General features: G+C 40.2%; 1 protein-coding gene across 4 annotated transcripts in view; it reads right to left on the reverse strand.

The window, feature by feature from the left end:
• Positions 1 to 27,550, reverse strand: part of ARHGAP28 (Rho GTPase activating protein 28) — a 202,339-nt gene that overhangs the window by 40,642 nt on the left and 134,147 nt on the right. For all 4 annotated transcript variants that reach the window (XM_054537669.2, XM_054537668.2, XM_009252254.4 and 1 more), the window contains 4 exons: positions 23,048 to 23,140; positions 14,299 to 14,388; positions 6,255 to 6,339; positions 3,766 to 3,908 (listed from right to left, as the gene is read on the reverse strand). In XM_054537669.2, coding sequence (XP_054393644.1) covers positions 3,766 to 3,908; positions 6,255 to 6,339; positions 14,299 to 14,388; positions 23,048 to 23,140 — 411 coding nt within the window. The remainder of the gene's footprint in view (positions 1 to 3,765; positions 3,909 to 6,254; positions 6,340 to 14,298; positions 14,389 to 23,047; positions 23,141 to 27,550) is intronic.

A 27,550-nucleotide genomic window follows, 5' to 3' on the forward strand; every position in this document is an offset into this window, starting at 1 on the left:
AAGTGCAAATAATCCTACTATGATTTTGAAGACAATGATACTGACATATTCTCCATTTTCACACTAAAAAACAAAAGACACTAAAACAACAACAGCAGCAAATCCTTCAACAATCCAGAAATATTGTGAAGAATTTCAGCAGCAAGATCTTTTAGAAGCAAAAGATTGTTCTTATATAATATCCACAGGTTCACTTTGCCCTCAGAAAGAGTGGTATTGAAAAAAAATGCTGAAGTAAAACAAACAAAAAAACCCCATAGATTAAATTATAAACACTTAAATTTAAATTATAAAGCTTTAAGTTCACATTTTCCATAGGAGTTTCCTAAACTGGAGCTTCCTTGGGGTAGTCAAAGTACCTGCCCATTCATTCATTCTTTTATTCATTCAATAATTGCTCCTTGGAACCTCAAGTATTTCAAAATAAAACAAAATATAGGTTGTAGTTTGGGGCATGCCTTGTGCTATTAAATGTTTAGCTAGTTTACCTTCTTTCTGAGGCTAAGTCCTCATATAACAGTAACACATAACAACAATATAAACAAAAATTGCAATCACTTATTGACCAACTACTATGTGCTAAATCCTATGCAAAGTTCTTCATGGGAAGAGCCAAACCTCAGAAGGAGCTGGCTTCGATGAGGAGATGCAGGGGCCAGCATCCTCTCTTGGATGCCTCTCTTTAAGATAAGGAGGGGCTCCCCCTGCAACCAGAGTCCTGCAGGCTTCTCTCTTTTTCCTAGACCACCACACATTGCCCTCTAACCTGGAGACTGCTTAGGGACCAGGAAGGGTTTTGAAGTTGGACACACTTAGTTTCAAATCCTATTTCTGCTTCCCACTAGCTGCGGACTTTGGACATGTTGCTTAGCCTTTCTGGGCCTCAGTTTCCTCAGCTGTAAAATGGGCGTAATCACTAGGGTCCACCTTACGTTATTAATAGAATACCTAGTATAGTGTCAGGACCATAGAAGGCACTCAGTGAGTCCTAGAGTTCTTCCTTTCCTCTTCCTGTCCTCTGTCATGGGATGGTTGTTTGGGAACGGTCCAAGTCACCTGGTACAAAAAGTCTGTTTCTGGATGACTCAGTTTTTTAGCTCTGAAACTGCCCGGGCCCTGCTCATCATGCATCCAACCCTAATCAGCACAGAGTATTCAGGACTCCACATGATAAACTCTTCACATATGCATTGGTTGAATGGCAAACAGACCAATGTTACATAGTTCTCTATTAGGTCTCCTGGATATAACATTCTGGATATAAATAATGAGACTTTGCGGGTAACAAAGTATATAGCTCTCTTTGCCCACCATGTACTAATAGAAGTTCTTGAATTGGTTTTGATGTGTTTTTATTGTCTGTTCCATGAGCTCTCACTACCTCTTATGACTGTGACTTTTTGCAGTCCCCTCTTCTGATATGTGGCTTATAGAGGCACAAGTGTGTAAAGGTAGGGTCTGCATTGATGTATAAGAAAGGTAATTTACAGATTCAATGCCATCCCCATCAAGTTACCAATGACTTTCTTCACAGAATTGGAAAAAACTACTTTAAAGTTCATATGGAACCAAAAAAGAGCCCGCATCACCAAGTCAATCCTAAGCCAAAAGAACAAAGCTGGAGGCATCACGCTACCTGACTTCAAACTATACTACAAGGCTACAGTAACCAAAACAGCATGGTACTGGTACCAAAACAGAGATATAGATCAATGGAACAGAACACAGCCGTCAGAAATAATGCCACATATCTACAACTATCTGATCTTTGACAAACCTGACAAAAACAAGAAATGGGGAAAGGATTCCCTATTTCATAAATGGTGCTGGGAAAACTGGCTAGCCATATGTAGAAAGCTGAAACTGGATCCCTTCCTTACACCTTATACAAAAATCAATTCAAGATGGATTAAAGACTTAAATGTTAGACCTAAAACCATAAAAACCCTAGAAGAAAACCTAGGCAATACCATTCAGGACATAGGCATGGGCAAGGACTTCATGTCTAAAACACCAAAAGCAATGGCAACAAAAGCCAAAATTGACAAATGGGATCTAATCAAACTAAAGAGCTTCTGCACAGCAAAGGAAACTACCATCAGAGTGAACAGGCAACCTACAAAATGGGAGAAAATTTTCGCAACCTACTCATCTGACAAAGGGCTAATATCCAGAATCTACAATGAACTCCAATAAATTTACAAGAAAAAAACAAACAACCCCATCAAAAAGTGGGCGAAGGACATGAACAGACACTTCTCAAAAGAAGACATTTATGCAGCCAAAAAACACATGAAAAAATGCTCACCATCACTGGCCATCAGAGAAATGCAAATCAAAACCACAATGAGATACCATCTCACACCAGTTAGAATGGCAATCATTAAAAAGTCAGGAAACAACAGGTGCTGGAAAGGATGTGGAGAAATAGGAACACTTTTACACTGTTGGTGGGACTGTAAACTAGTTCAACCCTTGTGGAAGTCAGTGTGGCGATTCCTCAGGGATCTAGAACTAGAAATTCCATTCGACCCAGTCATCCCATTACTGGGTATATACCCAAAGGACTATAAATCATGCTGCTATAAAGACACATGCACACGTATGTTTATTGCAGCATTATTCACAATAGCAAAGACTTGGAACCAACCCAAATGTCCAACAATGATAGACTGGATTAAGAAAATGTGGCACATATACACCATGGAATACTATGCAGCCATAAAAAATGATGAGTTCAAGTCCTTTGTAGGGACATGGATGAAATTGGAAATCATCATTCTCAGTAAACTATCGCAAGAACAAAAAACCAAACACCGCATATTCTCACTCATAGGTGGGAATTGAACAATGAGAACACATGGACACAGGAAGGGGAACATCACACTTCGGGGACTGTTGTGGGGTGGGGGGAGGGGGGAGGGATAGCATTGGGAGATATACCTGATGCTAGATGACGAGTTGGTGGGTGCAGTGCACCAGCATGGCACATGTATACATATGTAACTTACCTGCACATTGCGCACATGTACCATAGAGACTAAAGTATAATAATAATAATAATAATAATAATAATAATAATAAAAAGAAAAAAAATAGACTACACACAGAAAGAACTGAAAAAAAAAAAAAAAAAAGAAAAGTAAGAATATAAAGTGCAAGAAAGCTCACAAGCCAGGCAGGTAGAATCCTATTTCATTTGTAAAATAGTATTCAAGCCTACAGCCTCACAACTTTTCCTCAACACAGGAATGCCAGGTACAGCCAGGCAGGCTGTGCACTGCACAACAAGTGGTGCCCACATAAGACCCCCAATGGTAGTGTGAGCAGTGTGATGCCCGGCCGCCGAAACCCCCTGTGCACACACACAGATATTTAAAAAAAGAAATCTTGGCCGGGCACAGTGGGTAACGCCTGTAATCCCAGCACTTTGGGAAGCTGAGGCGGGCGGATCACGAGGTCAGGAGATCAAGACCATCCTGGCTAACACGGTGAAACCCCGTCTCTACTAAAAATACAAAAAATTAGACCGGCAAGTTGGCGGGTGCCTGTAGTCCCAGCTACTCAGGAGGCTGAGGCAGGAGAATGGTGTGAACCCGGGAGGCGGAGCTTGCAATGAGCCGAGATCACGCCACTGCACTCCAGCCTGGGCGACAGAGTGAGACTCCATCTCAAAAAAATAAAAATAAAAAATAAAAGAAATCTTAGTTTTGTCCTATGAAGTCACAGGAAGTTCCTGGAATAATCATGAAAGGTTTTACTTACAGTTAAAACATAGTCTTCTTTCTTAATCTCTGATTTCTTAAGTTTATTTCTTTTTAGAGCCTCTGTAACCATCTCTGAATAAGACACTTCAAATGACAGCTCTTCAGCCTCTGGTGGAATGTTCTTTTCCAGAAAATCATCATCTAAAGACAAAACAAAGAATATAGACTATTTAATATACCATTTAATCAATCAATACTATTTGCTATAAAATAAATTCAAAATATTTACAAGTGAATCCACAAGCATGTTATAGTGTTTATATGCAAGGAAAAGCAGCAGACTCACCCCGAGGAGTTCAGTTAAACAACAAGGTCACATCACAGACCTCCATATGGACACATTTTTATCATAATTGCCCAAACTATTTACTCTGATTTTTTAAATTTTAGATTTGTATGTCTCATGAAAGTTGCTGAGGATTATTAAAAGAAAGTCCAAAATAGGGTATTCATATATATTCTTATGATATTAAAATTAAGCTCATCTAGACCCAGTGTCACTGTTATGGGTAAGCAGAAGCTTAAAGCAGAGGAAGAAAGGGTGAATCTGCTAGAATTCCTCTCTACTTTGACTCCTTTTGTTTCTCCCCTCACCTGCGGAATATCTGCCTCCTAAGGTTTGTTCAAATTCCATTTGTATTTCATGGCTAAATTTGTTTAGGTGAATTAATCAGAATTTCTGTTATTTAATATTGGTTACCTGATCTTGTACGACATACATTGAGCAAAAGCTGAATGGGTTATAAGTAGTACCCCTTAAAAATGTTTTTCTCAAGCTAATTTGAAAATTAAAACAAAAGACTCATTGAGCAAAAACAAGTGAATCCATAAATCATTTGAGTAATCCTAACCTGATTTCTGATTCAGATTTCAGCTTGTCATCTGGTTTCATTGCCTGGCAAAACTGTTCATATGCAAAGTGAATAATTATTTTATTATAAAAAGAACACATTCTCTTTTGCCTTCTGCTGTAGGCACTGACTAGGGGACTACCAAGTATAACAAAAGGAACCAAAGGCAGAATTAAAGAAAACTTAGTTAATTTTACATTAAAATTAGGTGGAGAAATTTGTAAGTCAACAGATATAAAAATTCTGAATAGTGATGCTAATTAAAAACACAATAATAAATGAGTGCAGCGAGAACTTAAAAAATAGCAAAGGGATGCCAGGCACAGTGGCTCACGCCTATAATCCCAGCACTTTGGGAGGCCGAGGTGGGCAGATCACCTGAGGTCAGGAGTTTGAGACCAGCCTGGCCAACATAGAGAAACCCCGTCTCTACTAAAAATACAAAAATTAGCCAGGCATGGTGGCAGGCACCTGTAATTCCAGCTACTTGAGAGGCTGAGGCAGGAGAATCACTTGAACTCGAGAGGCAGAGGTTGCAGTGAGCTGAGATCATGCCACTGCACTCTAGCCTGAGTGACAAGAGTGAAACTCTGTCTCAAAAAAAAAAAAAAAAAAGGCAAAGGGAGAACTACGATGTTCCCTTGTTATACAGGGGCTTGCATTCGAAACAGAGGAAGATAAACAAATAGAATTCTAACTTCCTAAGGATCTATGAAGAGAGACTCTTTGGAGAGCAGCAATTAAACAGGCCAATGCTCCAACCACAGGACAACTCCACATAAATGGCTAGCTTTTAGTGGCATGATTTCAACTAAGTCACAGTATGGGAACAAAGAGAATGATGTAGAATACTAATGTCTGGCAAGTCCCTTCTTTTTTATTTTTATTTTTTCTTATCAGCTTTATTGAGATACGCTTCACATGCCATTCAATTCACCCATTTAAAGTGTACCTGCCAGTGGTTTTTAGCATATTCACAGAGTGGTACAACCATCACCATGATCAATTTTAGAACATTTTCATCACCTCAACACCTTTATTTTTGAAGCCAATGCTGAAAAAAGCACAGGATCCATTATTTACAAAAAGAATGCACATATTTTGGGAAAAACTGAGAAATCACAAAAGTATGGCCCAAAAGGGCCTATTTCCTACAAGGAGGATCTGAGATTCCATACCTAGCCCATCTAGGCAGCCCACCTCTCAAGCGGAAGAGGTGCAGATAAAAGCCTCCCCAGCAGCCTTGTCAGGGGCAAGCTGCTCTGGTGCTGCGTATGCCTGAGCAGTGAGTCGGGATCCTCAGAAGTGGCCTACAGGAATTCCTGGCAGACCACATCACTTGGGAAACAGCCTTTAAAGCAAAGACACTAGCCATGTGAGGAGTTTCTAAACGATGAGGTGGCCGTGAAGGAGGAAAAGACTCTGCTTCCAATCTGGCTCAATTAATTTTGTCTTGTGTGACAGAAGGGGGTGTCTGGAGTTGGGTGGGAGGAGTGAGTGCTGGAAGTGACAGAATCACAACAGGGAGAAAAGCACACTTATACTTCGCTTTCAGAAATTCACTGCTAACTGTATTGAGTGCCAGAACAAAAGCGAAAAGAAACAGCTGAAGTTCAATGGGAGGCATGCCGCTCACCACTTATCGCATTCTGAACTGGCTGTCCAGGCTCTGGTGATCCATTGGAATGAACTGGTAGAACTGGAATGGTCTCAAGTATAGCCTGCCAAGCAAAGGAAGATGAACACAAAACATTTTACCGTAAATACAGTCCACCTCACATTTCAGCCTGACTTATGTTCTGCAGTATACAAGAGTTATTCTCACAAGAAAAAGCCATTCTTGATTTCATAAAGGACCTGCATCTGATTTCTTGTTTCCGCATTCAGTTTGGATGTGTGCAGGTTTCACAAAAGGGAACAATGTAAGGTCCATATAACTGTGCTTTCTTAGCTCTTAAATGTTTGCTGCTTATACCTTTGCTAAGATGTAGAAATTATGATTCCTGATGTCACATAATTTGATATTGCTGCTTATACCTTTGCTAAGCTGTAGAAATTATGATGCCTGATGTCACATAATTTGATAATTATAATATCATTTGTTAATTAATCTTCATGCATTTTTGTCTTACTTATATTAATTATATTGTTAATAAAACATTAACATATTAATTCCCTCACAGCAAAATACAGAGTGATAGTAACTAAGAAAATATTAGGTATCTTTTCTAATTCAATTTCCCCTCTTAATTAATTTGGTACTTTTTAAATTGAAATCCTGCCAGAGCACTGAACTCCCCTTCAGTATTATCAGAAGTTGAGTATCTATCCTGGTAAAGGCCTGTGAAGCAAGCTCCTGCCTAGGTCTGGATGGTTATCAGTAAAAATTTACACACAAATCCTTTCAAAACAATTTACATGCAAATCTTATAAATTTTAATATGGGAGTTCTCTGTGAATATGTGTGATAGTGAAATCTGCTACTCCATCAAGAATCTTTTATATGCTATTCACACATAAAATGTTTTCCCCCAGAGCCTCATTTCTTTTTTTATTCTCGTATTTCTTTAGCAATAACTGAACACCTGCTTCATGAAAGGTCTTTTATCATGTACTACAAGTTGTGCAAAGGAGTCTTGAATTCTGAGCCTCATGATCTCCTTTTATTCCTATTTTATTTCAAAACAGTTGATACAATTACAATTGTGTAAATGGTGTATGAATAGATGTCCAATTATTAAAACATAGATGCCCAATTACTGTAATTGGTGGAAGAATGAAAAACTGAAAAAAGGTCTAAGGTCATGTAGGTTCATTGTCTGGCAGATCTTTGGTGGCTCTACAAGTAACACTACAGAATAAAGATTACCCAGACACTCAAATTCTTAAAGAGATGTGGACAACTTTTCCCTTTCCTTAAGTTTTCCAACAAAGAAATGCTTTGTCAGACTTTGACATAACTTACCTATGGGAGAGAAGACTCTTTTGAAAATTGATAAGACTTTTTTGTTTATTTAGGGCTTGAAACTGATGGTTTGGGTACTTAAACCTACTGAATGTCATTTTCTTAATTTTCTCTGATTGTTTTACTGGCCCCCAGCCAGTTAATTGTACTGAATGAGTGCCTGCTCTTTGTAATGTAAATAATTGTGGGACTTTCTTGGAGGAAGCAGAAATTTGAGTCATAATCCCTGCTCTTGAGCTACTTACAATGAGAACAGAATAACACTTACGAAGCATTATGAAAAGAAAATCGAGCCACTGTTAAGAACTAATTTCTGTAATACCAACTGCAAGTGTTATTGGAGAGCGATTGAGAGGGAAGAGGTGCTGCCCAGAAGGTTTCCACTGATGAGGTGGTTGGACTTGAGCTGAAACTTAAGGAATAATGAAAAGGACTTCCAAAGGCAAGAGGAGACATGCAGAAGCATTCAGGCCAGACGGAGATGGAAGCAGAAATTTCAGGCATGGAAATATCTGAAGCATTTCAGCACCAGGGATCATGAAGAGACTGGGGTACCAGGAGTCGAGTCATGGTATTAGAAAAACATAAGAAATAAATTAATCAGGAGAGTCAGTGCAAATTATGGAACGTTTTGAAAGCCACGTCAAGGAGTTGAGACTTAGAATCCTAAAGGTTAGAACAAAACAGAGCAAGACAAACAAATGCACATCTTTGTGTTACAGCAGGAGAACGATTCATGGTGGAGATGAAGGAACAGTGGAAGCCAATAAACAGTACCTGAGTTGGGATGTAGGTTGAGCAGGAAGGCTAGATGCTTGACATATATCATTTTAAAACATCCGTTCCTCAGTAAGGATCATATTACGACTGGCATCGTTTTTGATTTGTACTAGTGATTTTAATGTATTTTAAATATAAAGACCACCCCCGTTTAAAGCAACCTTCCCCAGCTTGTTCATAACTGAGCCCACCGTTTCCCTAATGTGATCAACCACATGTGTTTCTCACCAGGGCTTTCACTGCTAAGGGAAGTGACAGAATCACAACGGGTGCTTTCCTTCTGCTGAAAGTTGCTCTGCTGCCCTAGTTACACCAAGCTAGGATTGGAAAGTAGAGTATGAGGGGTTATTATGTTAAATTTTAAATTGTAGGAGCCTGGTACTATCTGCTATAGTTTTCTCCTAGACTTTGACTAAAGTTATCTGGTATGTCCTCCATATTCAATAAAGACCATACGAAACATTTTCAATGCTCTGTTCACTACTTAAAATTTCACTGACTCAAAACATGTTTCTGATCTCTCTGACTGGCTGTTTGGTTTTTGCCCATGGTTTGAGTTTCTGTGCTATATGACTCCATGTACTAAAGCCACCTGTGCTTGATTAAATAAAGACAGCAAGGCTCCTCATCTTCTTGTTCTGCAATCTAGATCAGAATGGACAAATCCACAACTTGCAAAAAATACTGTGCCACATTCCCCAGAGACCAACTTAAGGAAGTCACATTCACTGACAAATATGCAATGAATTTTACAGTAGAAGATATAACACTTGCAAAATCTATTCAACATGAATTTAAAGGTATTCTGATGATGTCTTGAATTAAAATATTGTTCACATCTGAAATTATAACCTAAATACCTAAATATTAACACAATGAGAACATTAAATACCAAATATCCATGAGAATAGCCAAAGTTTTATTCAGAGATTCTTAACTTTAATGCAAATGACTAAAATTAAGTGGAATATCTTCATACTCTAAGAGATGGGAAAAAATTATCCAAGTAGAGCCAAGAAAGAATGTAAAAAAATAAGGTTTGAATACATTATTGCAATAGGAAAAAATAGGCACAATTAAATAAAGTTAGTTATCTCTTTAAAAATATTGCTGCTGGAAAGATTAGGCATGCATAGGAATGGGGGGATATGGGAAATCACTGTAGTTTTCCACTCAATTTTGCTGTGAACCTAAAACTGCTCTAAAAAATAAAGTTCTGTCTGGGCAATATAGCAAGACCTCGTCTCTACTTTTAAAAAAAAATTCAGATGGGCATGGCAGTGCACACCTGTAATCCCAGTTACTGGGGAAGCAGAAGTACGTGGACAGCTTGAACCCAGTGTGTATATACACACACAATAAATTTATAACAACATACCTTGTAATTCAAAATAAATTGTATATCTTGATAAAGCAAATATACATTACCAAAATTCACACAAATTGGGATAGAAAATAATCTAACCCTTAAATTACATCCATTAAAAAATTAAACAGGCCCAGCGTGGTGGCTCACGCCTGTAATCCCAGCACTTTGGGAGGCCGAGGCAGGTGGATCACGAAGTCAGGAGTTTGAGACTAGCCTGGCTAATATGGTGAAACCCAGTCTCTACTAAAAATACAAAAATTAGCCAGGCATGGTGGCGTGCACTTGTAGTCCCAACTACTGGGGAGGCCGAGGCAGGAGAATGGCTTGAATCTGGGAGGCAGAGGTTGCAGTGAGCCAAGATTGCACCACTGCACTCCAGCCTGGGTGACAGAGCAAGACTCTGTCTCAAAAATAAAATAAAATAAAATAAAATAAAATAAAAATAAAAATAAACATGCCAGGTGTGGTGGCTCAGGCCACCGGAGGTCAGGAGTTCAAGACCAGTCTGACCAACATGGTGAAACACTGTCTCTACTAAAAATACAAAAAAATTAGCTGGGTGTGGTAGCGGGCACCTGTAATCTCAGCTACTCAGGAGGCTGAGGAAGGACAATCGCTTGAACCCAGGAGGTGGAGGTTGCAGTGAGCCGAGATTGCGCTATTGCACTCCAGCCTGGGCGACAAGAGCAAAACTCCGTCAAAAAAAAAAAAAAAATTAAACTAAACTTTATGCCTACAATGATACCAGGCTTTGGAGGTTTCATAAACAAATTATTAAATATATCAAAAATATATACAAATTATAAATATGTGTAGATTTACATATTACATGTTTATATCATAGTTCAATAAATGGCTCCAAGGTACTGAAAAGAACCCAGAGTTTTCAACATATTTGTACAAAGGTTAGCATAACCCTGGTAAACAAATTTTAATAAATTGTATGTGTAGACTAATCCCATTTACTAGAACAGAGGTTAAAATACTAAAATAGTAGTGAATCAAATTCTACAGTTTAATAAAAGAATAACATCACACAATAAATTGGGTTCCTCCAAGAAATAAAATATAATTATAGTTCAACAAAGAAAAACCTATCAATGTAACTTCCTAAAGTAATTGATTAAAGAAGAAAAACAATACATTAATCTTAACAGATGTTGGAAAATCATTTGATATAATTCAAACTCCATTCCTGATTAAAACAATTATAAGGCTCAGAGCCTTAGAATAAATACTCTCCTTAATGATGAAACATTAGAAGAATTCATAAGAAAAATCAAGAACTTATCAAAGGATCCTCATAATTATTAATCAATGTTATAAGTGATTGTGGTCAGTCCTCTAAGGGAAAAAAAATGAGATGAATAATTATTTTACATATTGAGTCAATAAAATTTTCGGTATATGCAGATGATTTCTGAGAAAAATCATAAAATTAAATGAAAAATTTTTAGCAGCAGAAAAGCTTCAGGAAGGAAGCTAAAGGAGACACTTATAAGAAACAAAAAAACCTACTTTCCTTATATATCTGCAAAACAAGCTAGAAAATATCATTAAAAATCTTACGGTTTAAATACCAATGCAAACTAGTATGTGTGAAAATGTGTGTAAGACTTAAAGGAATAAATTATAAAACCTCACTGAAGGATAGAAGACATACATAAATGGAAAGACACAATTATTATTCCTCAATGGGAAGAATCAATGTTCTGAGATGTGGATTCTCTCTCCAATATTAATCTTTAAATTCAATGAAATTCTTACCAAAGTCATAACAAGATCTTTTATGAGGTAGTCATAGCCTTTTTCTATGTTCATCTGGAAGAAAAAATTTCTAAGAAGGGCCAAGGGAAATTTTAATGCAGACTTTGATGAAGGGGAGCTTACCCTAACAGATTTCAAAAACAAACCATAGAGACAGACATCTGCAAACCTGGTGGATTTACTTCTCATAAAGTTGGCATTTCAAACATGAAGAAATGATTAAAGACTGGGGGAAAGATATGGGTTAGGTCATGGCTATCTTATGGAAAAGATAATTTAGGTTACCTTCTTTTACCATTTTACAACATAAATTCCAGTAGGGCAAGTTGTTGGGGCCCCCTGAAGTCTTGGGGATGACAGTAAGTTGGCCCCGGGAATTTAGCCTGGCAGGAGAGGTTTATTTTTACAGGTGTCACAGACAAGACCCCTGAAGCCCTGGCCCCTGCTTCATTTGATTACTGGATATTCCTCCTTCTAGAAGAGACTGGGAAACCAAACTGGGGTCCCTGTGGTTCCTTATAACCAAGAAGCACAGGACCCAAAATGTAGTTACCAAAGCAATAACTTGGCATCTGTGAGCCACTCTAGCAAATAACCATTTTGTTTAACTTTTCTAAAAGATACTCTGAGTAACAAACAATCCAAGGTAAGTCAAGTTGAAGGCCAATGCCAGTGAGATATTTTTTAGACCCAATACTGCTGAAACTTTTATTTATGTCATTACTGGCATTCAACCTGCCTTCAGAAAAAAACAAAATGAAAATAAAAATAAAATCTGGGTGATTAACTTACCCCGGACAGCTCTATAACTGCCACACAAGACCCTTTTCTTTCTCTTATACCCTGAAACTTGCAAGAAGCCTATTTGTAGACATTATGTGCTCAGTAAGAATTTGCTGAATGAATGACTGAATGGACCAATGATGCAAAGAAGTTCGCAGCTAAGAATAAAGAAATAGAAAAATATGACCAGCAGTCTTACCAGAAATAAAATTGTGGCCATGGAGCTGCCATGGAAACATCTAGAAAGGAAGGCATGCCTACCATCCTCTCCTTTGGCAACTCAATCATACAATCATCCTCCTCCAAGTTCTGGTGGTGTGTGCATGAAACCACACGCAGTCCTGTGCTGCTGCTTGTACAAAATGCTGGGGGTGTTAAAGCCAGCTACAGAGGCCGACAAGGGGTCCGACCATGTCAGGAGTTTCCAGGTTAACTAGAAAGTGTTGGAGGCTGTAAGCGAGACTTGTATTTTAAATCAATGACTTGAGGCTCTGGGAGGGATGAATTTGAAGGGAATAAAGCTAAAGTCTGGAAATCACTTAGGAGGCTACTTCAGCAGTACAGAAGATAACGATGAGTTTCTTAGAGGCTGTTAAGACAGGACGGGAGCGGAAAGATTTTACAACCATTTACAGGATGAAATTCACAGGTCTGAGAGATGTGCATGAAGAGGGGAGGAGGGAGGCAGAGTTGAGGCTGCCACGCGGGGGTGACTGTTGGGCACATGGGTGCCACAAGCTGCGATGGAAGATAAAGGATCCCGGACAAGTCCTCAGAGCACGAGTCCCCAGTCACAAGGGAACAGCACAACTGTGTAAGATCTACTGCAGGTCACTCCTTATTCGACCAGTTACCAGACTTTGTGAATGACTGACTTTGTTTTCATTAATAAGTGGGATGAATTTGAGATGATGTCTAAAACAGAGACACTCTCACTCATTTGCATCCCAATGCCTGGCCTTGAATGGGAAAGTAAGAGCTGATTTACAGTCAGTGGGTCAGATATTGTGGGTAACCCTCAGCCTATTTATGCCATAACCTACAGAGTTATTAGTAAGTTAATCAATGATAAAAGTCACTCATATTATTTTATTCCTGTTACATGATCACTGTGCAACAAAACAATACCATAAACAAAAATCTAAAAACACAACAGCAAAGCTAATTTATGTGGGGCTAACAGCATTATCTCCCTAAACAACAGGGATTTTCTAGGAATGTGTCATGCATGTAAATGTCATCAGCTCCTTGTTTCTCGAAATGGACAGGAGTTGAGAAAAAACTGCCCCAGCAGAACCTTTGAACGTGCCACCTCCATCTGAGTGGCTATTGTGCTAACTGCTGCCTTCCATCAACCTGCCACTGGAAAACCATTGCCTCATCTGATGGGGTCTCTCACTGTCTTCTGTGGAGGATCTATCATATCCTCCCTCAGAGCACCTGCTCAGAGACAATGAGTGGGGATTCGCAGTGGGGGTGACGGGAGGGGGAATAACAAAAATTTTTGACAAAACAAAAGTACAAGTTCTGTTACTTAAGACCAAGTGAATGAATTCATCTGAGGGCAAAGAGTTTGCATGAGTGAGTCCTGATAACTAAGGCATAGTGGAGAGCCTTCAATATCAAGATGAAGGTTTTGAATTTATCCTGTGGGTAAAAGGAACTTCTGGGTTAAGACGGCAGTTAAGCCACGTCATCAAACCTCTGGGATTTTTCTGAGTGAGCTCAGCTGAGAAGACCAAAGTTAACAAATTCCTCCAAATTGATACACATAAAAAACATCCTTTGATTTCTGGCTGCAGTGCCATAAATCCATGGAGTCCTCTTTTATTTTGAGCCTCTTTCTTCCTAATTTTTACAAAGTTAGTAGTTCTACCAGCAGCTGTGGTTTCCTTGCAATCTTAGTTCAAGTATTTTTTAATGTTTTAAAGAATTGCTTCTTCTTCCTACATTAGTTGCTTTGACTTGCAACTGTACCTTGACATGTAACTTACCACATGTAAGTGGATGACTTACCACAGAGTCACTCCTGGGAACTGCAAAACTCCCTTCTTTATCCTGGGATGCATCAGACAGGGTAGTACTGTTGAGAGAAGCATCATCTGGCTAAATGGAGAAATAAAAGTACCATTCTTATTCAGGCAAATACTTTCTAATGTGTTTGTGTATTCTGCTCTGTGTTCATACTGAGATATGTGTGGCAATATATGCAATTATGACTGCCTGTGCATGGACAATTGCATCCAACTGGTAGTGCAGCATTACTATGTGCCACCTAGGTGCCCAGCCCTCCAAGGACACTGGCCTCTGTGGCAGACACTGATGTGCCTGCCAAAAACTCCATTTGCCTTAACAATATCTTGGTTTTGTTCCAGGGAATTAGGGTAAATCAAAAAACCTGATTTCCAGGCTCATTTGCAGTTAAGAGAGGTCACGTGGCCGACAAGGTGTAAGTGAAACTTTACCAAGTGTATTTACTAAGAAAAAAAATATAGGTTCATTCGATACATGCTCATGACAGGACCACAGACGACAGCCTGGAGCTGCCAGGCATCTTGTACAAATGAGGACAATGGGCACCAAGAACAAGTCAGGGACAGAAGAGCAAGCCTGGCTGTGTCCATGCGGCTGGCCTATCAGACATGGGCCACCCATCTGAAGGGTCTCCATGTGAAGCAAAACAACTCCAACTTTTTGATTACATGTATCCAAACACAAACTTAACTGGACTAATCTCATAATTTTTTTTTTAGCAGATTCTATGACTGTTTTTTGTAGTGAATAGAATTTAGTAGCAATAGTACCAAGTTTTGTTGTTGTTGTTGTTGTTGTTTTAATGAAGCTGGAACTAAGAGATTTTTGTTGCAGTGTAGTATGGTGCCACTGAAATTAAGATGTGAATATTATTTTCTTTAGCAGGGAAATTTATTGCTAAATTTAATGCATTTGATTGAATGCATTTTGCTTGACTATATTTTCTCTATTTTCTAGAGATACTATACATTATTTTACAAAATGAACAAAGATCTTTTTTTTTTTTTAAAGAAACAAATAAGAAACAAGAACTAGTACAAGAAATTTAAGTTGGCTGGGCACGGTGGCTCACGCCTGTAATCCAAGCACTTTGGGAGGCTGAGGCAGGAGGATCACCTGAGGTCAGGAGTTCGAGACCAGCCTGGCCAACATGGGGAAACCCCATCTCTACTGAAAATACAAAAATTAGCTGGGCGTGGTGGTGCATGCCTGTTGGGAAGCTGAGGCAGGAGAATTGCTTGAACCTGGGAGGCAGAGGTTGCGGTGAGCCAAGATCGTGCCATTGCGCTCCAGACTGGGCGACAAGAGCAAAACTCTGTCTCAAAAAAAAAAAAAAAAAGAAAGAAATTTAAGTCAAGAAGGTGAACTGACAATCTACCTCCCCTGCCACCCAAATAACTACAAATGGCAGAAGAATATATATTTTTTAAAAGAAAAGGTTTTAAATAGCACTGGAAACCAGTGATGAATTCCACAGCAGGCCAAATGAGAAATTTGTAGGTGTAAAGCAAATGGGATTGGTTTGATAAGATAAAAATCTCTTCCTAAATGTAACATAAAATAAAATTTCTAGGAAGGGAAGAGAAAAACAAATAATGTAGAATGAACAAAGAGTAAGAAAGGGCCGCAGACAAATAATTAAGACATGTTTAGAAAAATAGGAGACAGGCAGACCTCTCTTGCCGTAAATATGTAGACAGCAACTAAATATAACCCAAGGAAAAAACACCAAAAAAAAAATGCAATCTAAATTAAATGAAATTGTTGCCTTGGGGATGCATGAATTCCTAGTTTGAGTACAGAAGTCTAAGAGAGAAGGAACTCCAGATGCCACAACAAAAGACATGGAGGCGAGAACAAGAAATGAAATCAGCTTTTATCTCCCTCATTAGTTTGGTTTTGCATTTGAGGAGCCTGCATACTAACCAACCTATCCCCTTAACACACGTTATTAAGCAGCCCCTACTCACACAAACACACAATCAACAATTTTGGCCTTTCTGGAAAATAGATCTACTCAACTGCAAAGGAAACATACAATTTCCTATACAAATCAATTGGAAAATCAATAAAGTCCAGCTCTATGCCTCTGCAGAAAACTTTAGAGGCCCAGTGAGCTGTAATTCCTTCTATCTGCAATGTACTGACAGCTTCTGCCTTGCAGAACACCTTTCACACACTGTGTCCTTAGGTGGAGGCGTAGGGTGAATCCTATCACCCTCCTGCTGTAAAAGATTCTGATAGACGGGACTGGGGGAGGGGCTGGGGAGGAGGACAAGATGAAACACCTCGGATTGATAGTCATGGTCGGAAGCTCTCCCTCCACTGGAGGCACAACCTAAAACCTGAAAACACTCGCTGCCACCCAGCGGGAGGCGTGCAGTTCCCTGACCACATGGTACTCACTTCACTGTGCGCATCACAGATTGCCACACATTCCAAAAGCTAACGCGTTCTCCACACGCGATGTTTACATTTCCAAAATAACTGGAAAAAAACTAAACGTTTAGATCTATGTTGATACTGAAAAAAATATTTATACAGGAGTCTGTTATTTTTTCTGCGTGAACCCATGAAGACCTAGCTTTCGTTGACAACATCCTCCACACAGGATATGCAATAGAAAATGACTTTTTGTTGTTGTTTCTGCCTGTAGATCTTTTTTAATGATAGAATTTAGTTATTTTAGATTTACCTATTAAATTATTCCTTACTAAGTTTAACAGCTATGGGTGATGGGGAGATGTGGCTGTGTTTGCTGACAATCTGAATTATGTAGCATCTTTACCTAAGGGAAATGAGAATTTATATCCTTTATTCTACATTTGTACTCATAAATGTTCTGGGCAGCGTTATTTGTAATAACTCCAAACTGTAAACAATCCAAATGTCCATCATCAGGTGAATATCAATAGTGGTATATTTATACAATGGAATATTATTTAGTAATGGACTAAATTTTTAAAACATACAACAAATGGATGCATCTCAAAATTATTATAAATTAAAGAAGCCAGACATAAAACAACATACTATAATTAGACTTATATGAAATGGGAAACCAAGCTAAGGTGTTAGAAATCACAGCTGGGCTTGCTTCTCCAGGATGGGGGGCCTGCTGACTGACAGGGCCCAGGAGAAATTTCTGGGTGATGGAGATGTTCTATATTTTGATTAACTGTAATTATATGGGTGATAACGTTTGTTAAAATTAACTGAAGCTGGGTGTGGTGGTGCACACCTGTAGTCCCAGCTACTTGAGAGGCTGAGGAGGGAGGATCATTGGAGCCCAGGAGTTTGAGGCTGCAGTGAGCTATGATTGTGCCAGTGCTCTCCAGGCTGGACAACAGAGTGAGACCCTGTCTCTAAAAAACAAAAAAACAAAAACACAACTCAAATTATTGAATTATACATCTAAAATGTAGGCACTTACAGTTTGTAAGTTATACTTCAATTTAAGAAAACATAAAAATTATTTGATTCCCTAAAAAAATGTAATTCTTACCTTGTGAGAAACTGAAAAGGGCCATTGCTGCTTTGAATTGAGATTATATTGCTATAATAATGGGTATATTAGAGATTAAAAAATTGCTTTGGGAAATAATTTGTTTGCCAAAAATTATAAAAAGAGTGAGACAAGCTAAATAAAAATACAATAATGACCAAGAAAAATTTTTCAAATCTGGAGCATAAAGTTGAAGAAAACTAGAAAACAAAGCAAACAGACTAATATGAGCTAATTTCACAGAATCCTTAGGGTGTCGCTTTTCTAGCCGAAAGCCTCTTTGACGGGTGGTGACTTTGTCTGAGTTTTGCTCGGGCCCACTGGGTTCATTCCGCCCACTTGGCCCAGCAGGCTGCACTTGGCTTGTGCTACTGGCCCAGATCCCACGCCTGCCAAGGGCAAGCTAGGTGTGGATTGGCAAGGAGTGTGTGAGCAAGTGCAGGGTCCAGCCACAGAACAGAGCCAGGCACGTCGGCTGCAGTGGGGCAGGCAGCTCCAAGTGCCAGTACAGGCACTGGCTCTGTACAAGGCTACGGCTGGACCAGGTGTACCACAGGTGGCTTCCACTGTGGGCACCAGGGAATGCAGTGGTGCCTAGAAGCCTGGAGATCCCCGAACTGCAGAGCCCCAAAGAGGGTGTCACAGCCCTGGCTCAGAGAGCCCCTAGGTCTGGGCTCCTCAAAGGGACACAGCTCTTCTCTCCTTCTAGTTGCCCACAATGTGGCAAGTGGGAAGTGTGTTTCAGTCCTGTTTGTGTTACAGCTCTTTCAGTCCCACCATTTGGCGGGTCCAAAGTTCTAGTCCCAGGTCCAGGAAAAATGAGGTACACGGACAACGGGAGGGTGAGCAAGACAGAGAGGAGCTTCACTGAGTGACAGAACAGCTCTTAGGAGACCCCCAGTGGGTAGCTCCTTTCTGCCAACAGGTCATCCTGAAGAGACCTGAAATGGGTAGCCCTTTCCCACAATTGGTAGTCCCTGACGTCTGTGTGACTGGCTGAGTCCCGGGGTTTTTATGGGCTCAGAAGGGAGGAAGTGCATGCTGATTGGTCTATGAGTGGCCATGGGTGGGCCTGGAAAAAGCATCATCCAATTGGCTGAATGGTCATCAATGGAGTTCTCACTCTGGTCAGCAGACTTCACCCAGAACTGGCAGCCATCCTCCAGGCTTCAGGCTGTTCCTGGCTTGAAGGTGGGGTTTCACCAGGTACCTGCCCCTTTCTGCCCAGCAACCTGTCTGCCTCCCACCTTCAACATGCCATCCGTGGTGCCCAGGCTGTTCCTGCTGAGGGGTACCTGCAGGCCTGTGCCGAGCTGCCCTCAGCACCCACCTCGGCCTCCCTCCCATGCTGGTTGGGGCCCAAAGTTCTGAGGAGGGCCAAGGCGGCAGGGGGCTGGAATGTAAGCACCTCCCTGAGCATGTGCATACCCTGTGGGGTTGCAACAGCACCCGGGCTGGGCCACAACTTTGCTCCACACTGGAGTGGGTGCCAGGAGCGGGGAGAGGCCAGGGAGCATGAGCAGGCACTTCCAAGCCTGTGGGAGGAGGGGTTTTCCAGGCCACCAAGAGTACAGAGACGCCCGGGTCCAGAGCTGCAGGTGGGCGGCTGCAGCTGTGCCTGGGAGCACAGGGCTCCCACCCTGCCAACTCAGCAGGGGGCAGGGCTCCCGCCTGTTCCTGGCTCCTGCTGGCCCCATGGAAGGCACAACCCTGGCTGCACCTCCCTTGCTGTAGCTGGCGTCTTCACAGAGGCAGCTCCAGAGGGGCCTGCCTTCAATAAAATTTAGGAGCTATTCAATTGAAGCAAAGCATCCAATATGTGCTCTTGAAAGGTGGGAATGGGGAGAAAAAGAATTTAAGACATAATAGAAGAAAATATCCAGCAACTGAAGAAAGAAAACTATTCTTAGACAGAAAAGACCCACTACGTGCTGACCAGGATGAAAAAGATAAAAAGATCTTTGTGAAAGTTAAGAATTCCAGCAATAAGTTCAAAATAAATTCAAAACTTATAAAATTTAACAAGTAGCAGAGAGGACAAACACAAAAACCTAGAGAAGTTTATTTATAAAGGAATGAGGTCCAGGCAACTAAAATAAGAATAGAAAAAACATACGGTCACACTAAGGGTGTGACCCTTAGTCACAAAAAAAAGAGAGAGAGAGAGAGAAATTCTACTGTACAAGTTTTCCAGGAGAGTGAAGGTTTCCTGTTAAAAACGGACAGTCAGTTGTCGTATGTTCCTAATATAACCCCCCCGAGACCAATCTGGTTCAACTTTCATGTAACTAAGTGGTGAGCTGTTTTTTAGTTGCCATTGTGAACCCAAAATAACTGAGACAGGTCTCAGTCAATTTAGAAAGTTTATCTTGCCAAGGTTAAAGACGTGCCCATGACACCGTCTCAGGGTGTCCTGACAACATGTGCCCAAGGTGGTCAGAGTACAGCCTGCTTTTATACATTTTAGGGAGACATAATACATCAATCAGTACATGTAAGATTTACATTGATTTGATCTGGAAAGGTGGAACAACTTGAAGCAGGGCTTCCAGGTCATGGGTAGATTTAAAATTTTCTGAATGGGCTGGGCACAGTGGCTCATGCCTGTAATCCCAGGACTTTGGGAGGCCGAGGAGGGCAGATCACCTAAGGGCAGGAGTTTGAGCCCAGCCTGACCGACATGGTGAAACCCTGTCTCTACTAAAAATACAAAAAAATTAGCTGGGTATGGTGGTGCATGCCTGTAATCCCAGCTACTTGGGAGGCTGAGGCAGGAGAATCACTTGAACTCAGGAGGCGGAGGTTGCAGTTAGCCGAGATCGCGCCATTGCACTCCAGCTTGGACAACAAGAGTGAAACTCTGTCTCAAAAAAAAAAAAAAAAAATTGATTGGCAATTGGTTGAGTTATTATTAGTAGAAAGGAATGTCTGAGTTATGATAGGGGTTGTGGAGACCTAGGTTCTGTCATGCAGATGAAGCCTCCAAGTAGCAGGCTTTAGAGAGAATAGACCATAAATGTTTATCAGACTTAAGGTCTGTGTTGATGTTAATGCTAGAGGGTATAATGAGGCATGTCCAACCCCCTCTTCCATTGTGGCCTGAATGAGATTTTCAGATAGCTCTGGAATACCCTTGGCGAAGAGAAGGGGTCCATTCAGATAGCTGAAGGCCTTAGAATTTTATTTTTGGTTTACACCATGGACCCCCAGGTTGAAGGTCACGCAACCTGAGCATGCCAGATGAACCAAGCATGCAACCATGGGTGGAACCTAAGTGCTCAGAATGAGGAACAGGGACTGAAGTAAGAGGCAGACACCATATGGCAGGATCTAGGATCTAATCAGATTGAGCCCTGGCATCACCCCATGGCAGGATCCAGTCAGAGCAGGCCTCCTGGCATCACCTTATTGTAAGATCCAATCAGATCACACCTCATTACCCTCTGACTATAAAACTTGCTCCAAGCCCCAGCTCAGTGAGACAGATTTGAGCATTTCTTCCTGTCTCCTTGCCATTTGAGTTGAAATAAACCTTTCTTGCTGCAAAACTTGGTGCTTCAGTGTTCTTTCCATTTTGCGTGGGCAAATCGACCCAGTTTGGTTTGGTGACACTAACGGGTATCAACAAGGTATCAGAGCCTCCTAAGCAACCTGTAAGAATAAGGATTAGGTCCACGTGCTAAGGCGGCAACACGAAAGGAAAAAGTTGTTAGTCCATGCTAAGGCTATTACTACATTGTTTTGCAGTTGTACAAGCCTTGGTTAACTCCCCATTAATTTCTTAGTTTTGTGATTGAAAAAAAAACCTACTTGCTTAAAATTAAGTTCCTTAGATTTTCTTTTATATGAAGCAAACAGATATAACTGATAATTTTTAACAAATGGTATGATTGTATTTTGCAGTAAATTATGAATCAAGAGCAAGTATAGCTATTTGGTTATCATTTAAGACACTGGAAATAAACTAGAAGGATTATTTTACATTTTTAATAAACCAACACCTTGACAGATTATTTCATTTATGTTGACTGCACATAAGGAAGATGTCTTCTTTTATCTATGTAAGAATTGATTTGTAAGGTAGGTTTCTGATTACTGTAGATTGGATTGTAAACATTTTGTAAGTGCTTGGGTTTAGTGGTGTGTGTGATTAGAGTCAAGGGTCATTCATATGTAACACACAAATAGACTGTTTATTGTAAGTAGCTTACTGAAAAATAAATATGTTGTCTATTAATGAGATTGTAAGACATTCAATGGACTTTTAAAAACAGGATTATTGAGATATACCATATATGCAATTAACTGTACATAAAGTATAAGTAACATACAATTTGATGAGTTTTGACAACTATATAGACCTATGAAACCATCACCACAGTCAAGATAATGAACAAAATAAGCACCCCCAAATATGGACTCATGCCTCCTTTGAATCTCTCGTTCTCTCCCCTCCTCACCCTCTCTCCTGTCCCCAGGAGCCAATCAGTGATCATCTTTCCCCCACTATAGGTTAGTTTACATTTTCTATCATTTTGTGTGAATCAAATATTTTTGGGTCTGGCTTCTTTCACACAGTGTAATTATTTTGAGATCCATCTGTGTTGTGTGTATCAACAGTTTGTTGCTTTTTATTGCTGGGTAATATTCCATTTTGTGGATATACCACAGTTTTTTTTATCCATTTACCTGCAAATGGCCATCTGGATATTTTCAGTTTGGGGGCTATTACAAATAAAGCTGCTATAAACATTGTGGATAAGTGTTTGTGTGTATATATATTACTTATAAGTAGAATGGTTAGGTCTTATAGTAGGTATATCTTTAATATTTTAAGATGCTGCCAAGTGGATAAAACATTTTACATTCTTAACAACAACATATGAAAGTTCTAATTGCTCTGAATCTTTGGCACTGCGTGGTATTGTCAGTCTTTTTAAATTTAGCCATTCTATAGGGTATCTAGAAATATCTTATTGTGGCTTTCTTTGCATTTCTGTAATCATTAATAATGCTGAGCATATTTTCACGGCTTACCTACTCAACTTGAGCTCATTTACTGCTGAATATTTTCCTTAAAAATTACCTAAGGTAGATAAGTATGTTGAAATCTGTGGTTGTCCAGCCATCTTAATTATGTTGCACTTTTTTCAAGTTTTGCTCAACCATCTTGAAGAAATGGCTTATTTCATGCCTACCACCATCTCCCCCCCAACTATAACTTACCATGGAACCACTTGTCTTGATAACTCTTGGAAGCTCTCTTTCTTCCTTGGTGCCATCCAGCTGATTAGTGTGGTTGCCACAGGTATCATGAGGCTAACAGAAGAAATGAAAGCCACGTTTATCTAGGCATATCTTTCCAAATATGACTGCGTATTCACACATGCATTACACTAGAGTTTTTATATATATGTACAGCCGCCTGGAGATATATACAATTAATGACTACCTGGGCATTGATAACAGCACTTACCAATTCATTCATAATTATATTGATCCTCATAAATGCCATGTGCTGTAACAGAATTTGTCTCAGAAGCAGACTCTGCTAGCTTTCTGCCAAAACCCACTTTCTTTTCTTTCCTAACTTATGAATATCATGATTTTGCTCCAAGATGGTATGTTCTAACTAAAAAGACTGAGTGTGATCATGTGATGGTTCCATCCAGTAAGATATGAATGTAATTCTACTTGGTGGAGTGTCTGGGAAAGCTAATGTTTTCTTGTGAAAGTGGATGAAGTCAGCTTATTTCAGAAGCATGGACATGGTGCATGTGATGTCCAGACATCCTGTAGGTATTAACAATTGGCCAATACACTAAGGGGGGCAGAATGGAAAGAAGAAAAAATTCATAGATCCATGCCAGGGCAGCCATACCAGCCTTTGGCCTTCCTCCTTAAGCTTCTTGTTTTGTAAGAAAAGTAAACCTCTAATTGTCTATGTCTGATCTAACTGACAAAACTATGCTATTTTAAAGCCAGACTTTGTGATTGTATTTTGCAATGGTTTGTAAATCAGTATCAAGAGAAAACCAACATCATGAAAAAGAAGTACAGTGATAAACATCCTACAAAAAGCAGATAATTGAGGAAACAGAAGAACATTTATAATTATTTAATAATTTTAGAGAGATTTGAGAGGCGGTTGTAACAAGAAGTCAGGAACTAAGTATAACAATAAAGGGGAAATCAGTGAAAAAAGAGGCATTCTTGTGAATTAACAGTATGATTGTTGAATTATAAATGCAACAGGGGCCAAGTTATAATTACGCATGGTAAACATTAAAATTAAGTCTCTGCAAGAATAATGCAGACAAAATCTACTAGCACACAAACAGAAAAAAGATATGGAAAATAAGTGACAATTTAAGATATGTGAGTTTAATCCAAGCAGTGAAAGGAAGAATAGAAAAAGTGGAGAGAAAGAAATAATTACAGAAATACTTGGAAGAGAATGTTCAGAATTCAAAGGAAAGCAAGAGTTATCAGAAACAAAAAGCTCAGTGCTGATGATGATGGAAAAAAAAGATTTCATATCCTAATGATATTCAGTTCTCCAACAATAAAAATACACCTACAAGGTTTCCAGAAATATAAAAATGAAAGCAGGATATAAATAAAGGAATAAGTTTTAGGGAGGCATCAGACTTCTCAACAATAACACAGTATGAAAAAGCAGATGGGCCAATAGCTATACATCACTGTAGGAAACCGATTTAGGGCCTAGCATCTTGATACTCACCAATTTAGGATTTAAGTTTTTTGGATTATAAAAATTTAGTATCCAGAGATATTTCTTGCCAGATTTGCTCAAAGAGTAAAAGGCACAATCTGCTAAGATGTAACATTCTGTAATATATGTGATTATGTAAGTTGGTATTTTTACTGTTCTACGTAGTCATTTCATTATACTCTCCTTCATCATCCTTCTGCAGGACAGGACAGTGCCTGCCACCTCATTCCATAAACTGCCCAGCAGCTCACGGGTGTGGCTAGAATAACTTCAATGTTCTCTTCCATCTCAGTGAGAAGTTTCTTCATGTGTTTGGCACCACGCTTACCCCGGTTAACTTTTTTTTGTTTTTTGAGACAAGGTCTTGTCACCCATTCTGGAGTGTAATAGTGAGATCATAGCTCACTGCAACCTTGAACACCTGGGCTCAAGGGATCCTCCCGCCTCAGCCTCCCAAATAGCTGGGACTACAGGAACATGCCATCGCATCTGGCTAATTTTTTATTTTTTATTTTTTTCTAGAGACAGGTTCTCGCTTTTTTGCCCAGGCTGGTTTCAAACTCCTGGGCTCAAGAGATCCTCCTGCCTTGGACTCCAAAAGTGCTAGGATTACAGGTGTAAGCCGCCACACCTGGCCCTGATTCACCTTTAAAAGGTGTTATGACCTTCGATGATTTGAAATGAAAGGCACAGTGAAAGCCAAGTGAGGGAATATTTTGCCCATGGGGAGACTGGGAAGGAGAAGGGACAGAGGAGGCTTGCTGTAATTATGCTTCTGTCTGCATGTCCTGAGGATGCCTGAGATCCTTCTGGTACTTTGATTATTCACTCTTTCACATGGAGCTCAAGACAGAACTGCTTTACTTACCCCAAAGTGACAGCCAATGGGTTGGCATAGCTTAGTTGGATTGGGGTGGGTGGCAGCCAAGGGGAGACAAACGCAGGGTGGGTTAATGTTCCCCTTTGGCCGATGTAAAATCATTTCATAAACATTTCATTCAAAGGCCAGCTGTTAGCTTACCTGATAACTGTGAATTACCATGTCTCACCTTCTAACCATCGCCATTGTTTTTGTTTGCATTTTAAATTCACTTTTAAGCTAATATATAAAAATCCTGTGTGCAGGGGCCATGTCTCCTTATTTACTGCTGTTGTCTAGAGTGCTAGGCACTTGGTGAGTGTTCACTAAATACCTACAATTGTTTCATGGTGATTACCCTATAAACCTGATTCTGATCATCACTTTTTAAGGGAAGAAGAGAAGATAAAGGCAAATGAAAGAACTTTTACTCGCCATACACCTAGAAATATATTATATTGAGAGCTCTGCAGAAAAGAGTACCATAGCAGGGCTGACATACTCTCCCTAGGAAGGCCTGTTTTGCAAGGCAGGCCCCTGGGCTGGCAACTGAGAATCTGAGTTTCAGGAGGTTCCCACTATTTCCTCAATGTTAAGACTGGCTCATGGATCCTAAACCGTGCAAACAGTATGACTTATACTGAATACCTGCGTTCCTTCTGGGAGTCTGGAATTTTGTTGCATACTAGGTAGAGGGTGCCTACATGATCAACCCCCAATAAAAACCTGGGGCTCCTTGGCTTAAATGAACTTTCCTGGTAGAAACAGTTTGTTGCTGGAGGAATTAATCTTGTTCCGTTATCTCCCTGAGAGAGGACTCTCGGAAGCTTGCATAGATTCCCTGGACTTCGCTCCATGCACCTTTTTCCCTTTGCAGATTTTGCTCTGTATCCCTTTGCAGTAACAATTCCAGCCATGTGTAGGACTATTTGCTGCATCCTGTGAGTCCTTCTAAACCACTGAACCTGGGCATGGTCTCAGGAATCCCTCACCCAGGGGCAAACCAGATTATGCATTTTTGATATTTAAGCTAATATATTTTACAATACCATATATAAGTGTTTGAAGATTACCACTTGTCTAACCTACACACACACACACACACACACACACTCTCTCTCTCTCTCATCCTTTTGTGATTATCTACATTGTTATCTTCTGCTTCATATGGCTAGATTCGAAAAAGGTAAGAAACATACTTTTCAGACCTTATCGGCCTCTGCTTGCCTGATGCAACGTCTGCAGTCCAATTTAAAAATCTACTCACAGAGGATGCAACATACCATTCTAAAATAGAAGTCCCTCTCTAATATACTGAGAGAGAAGTTCTGTGAAAACTCACCATATAGTTTTCCTCTAGTTTTAAAGAAGGCAAAAGATGGAACATAGGGATAAAAAGATACAAGAGAAAATAAATAAAATAAGCCCAGAATAATGAGAATCCCTTGTTAGGGGTGGGGGTGTGCGTATGGTGTGAGATCGAAATGAGGGCTCCATAATATAAGCTGCCTGGAAATCTGGTGAAATCAGATGGCCTAATAGCAAGTTCTCCCCACCGTACTCCTGCAGAGAAGGTCCCCCAGCCAAACAACCCTCTTTATCCAGAGGACAGTTCTTGTGTATCTCTGAGTAGTATTTCAGTTCCCTGCCAGCCTATGGAATTACTCAAAAGCCAATCACCTCCTCCTGTGGGAGCCAGGGGACAGTCTACCCTCTTGATGCTACAAAGCCTGCAGACCCCGCTTGCTCACCCTGTTCCCAAGAGCAGCCTACATGTGGCCCTGTGTGGCAGGCGGTGTCCTCCTCTCCTAAGCTGTGAGGAAACGTGACTAATAAACTGCTGTCGATTTCGTGTGACCAGTGTTGGGTGCTGTGTGTTCAGCCACTCTCATAACCCAAGGGTGGAGAGCTTTCCCTCACCAACCGGGTAAAGAGAAGACAACCAAAATAGAAGGCAGAGCCAGGTGGGACACAAGGCTCACAGAAACCCATTTTTTGGAAAGGCTTCAGTGTCTGCTCTGACTTGCCCTCCTCTGGCTGAGGGGTGAGACACTGGCTGCAGCAAGGGGAATGGGGACAGCAGAGAAGGGCAAACACCTCAGGCCAAGTATCCTGGTGGGAAGGAAGGTATGAC

The sequence above is a fragment of the Pongo abelii genome, chromosome 17 (genome assembly GCF_028885655.2).
Source record: "Pongo abelii isolate AG06213 chromosome 17, NHGRI_mPonAbe1-v2.0_pri, whole genome shotgun sequence".
Taxonomy (NCBI): Eukaryota; Metazoa; Chordata; class Mammalia; order Primates; family Hominidae; genus Pongo; species Pongo abelii.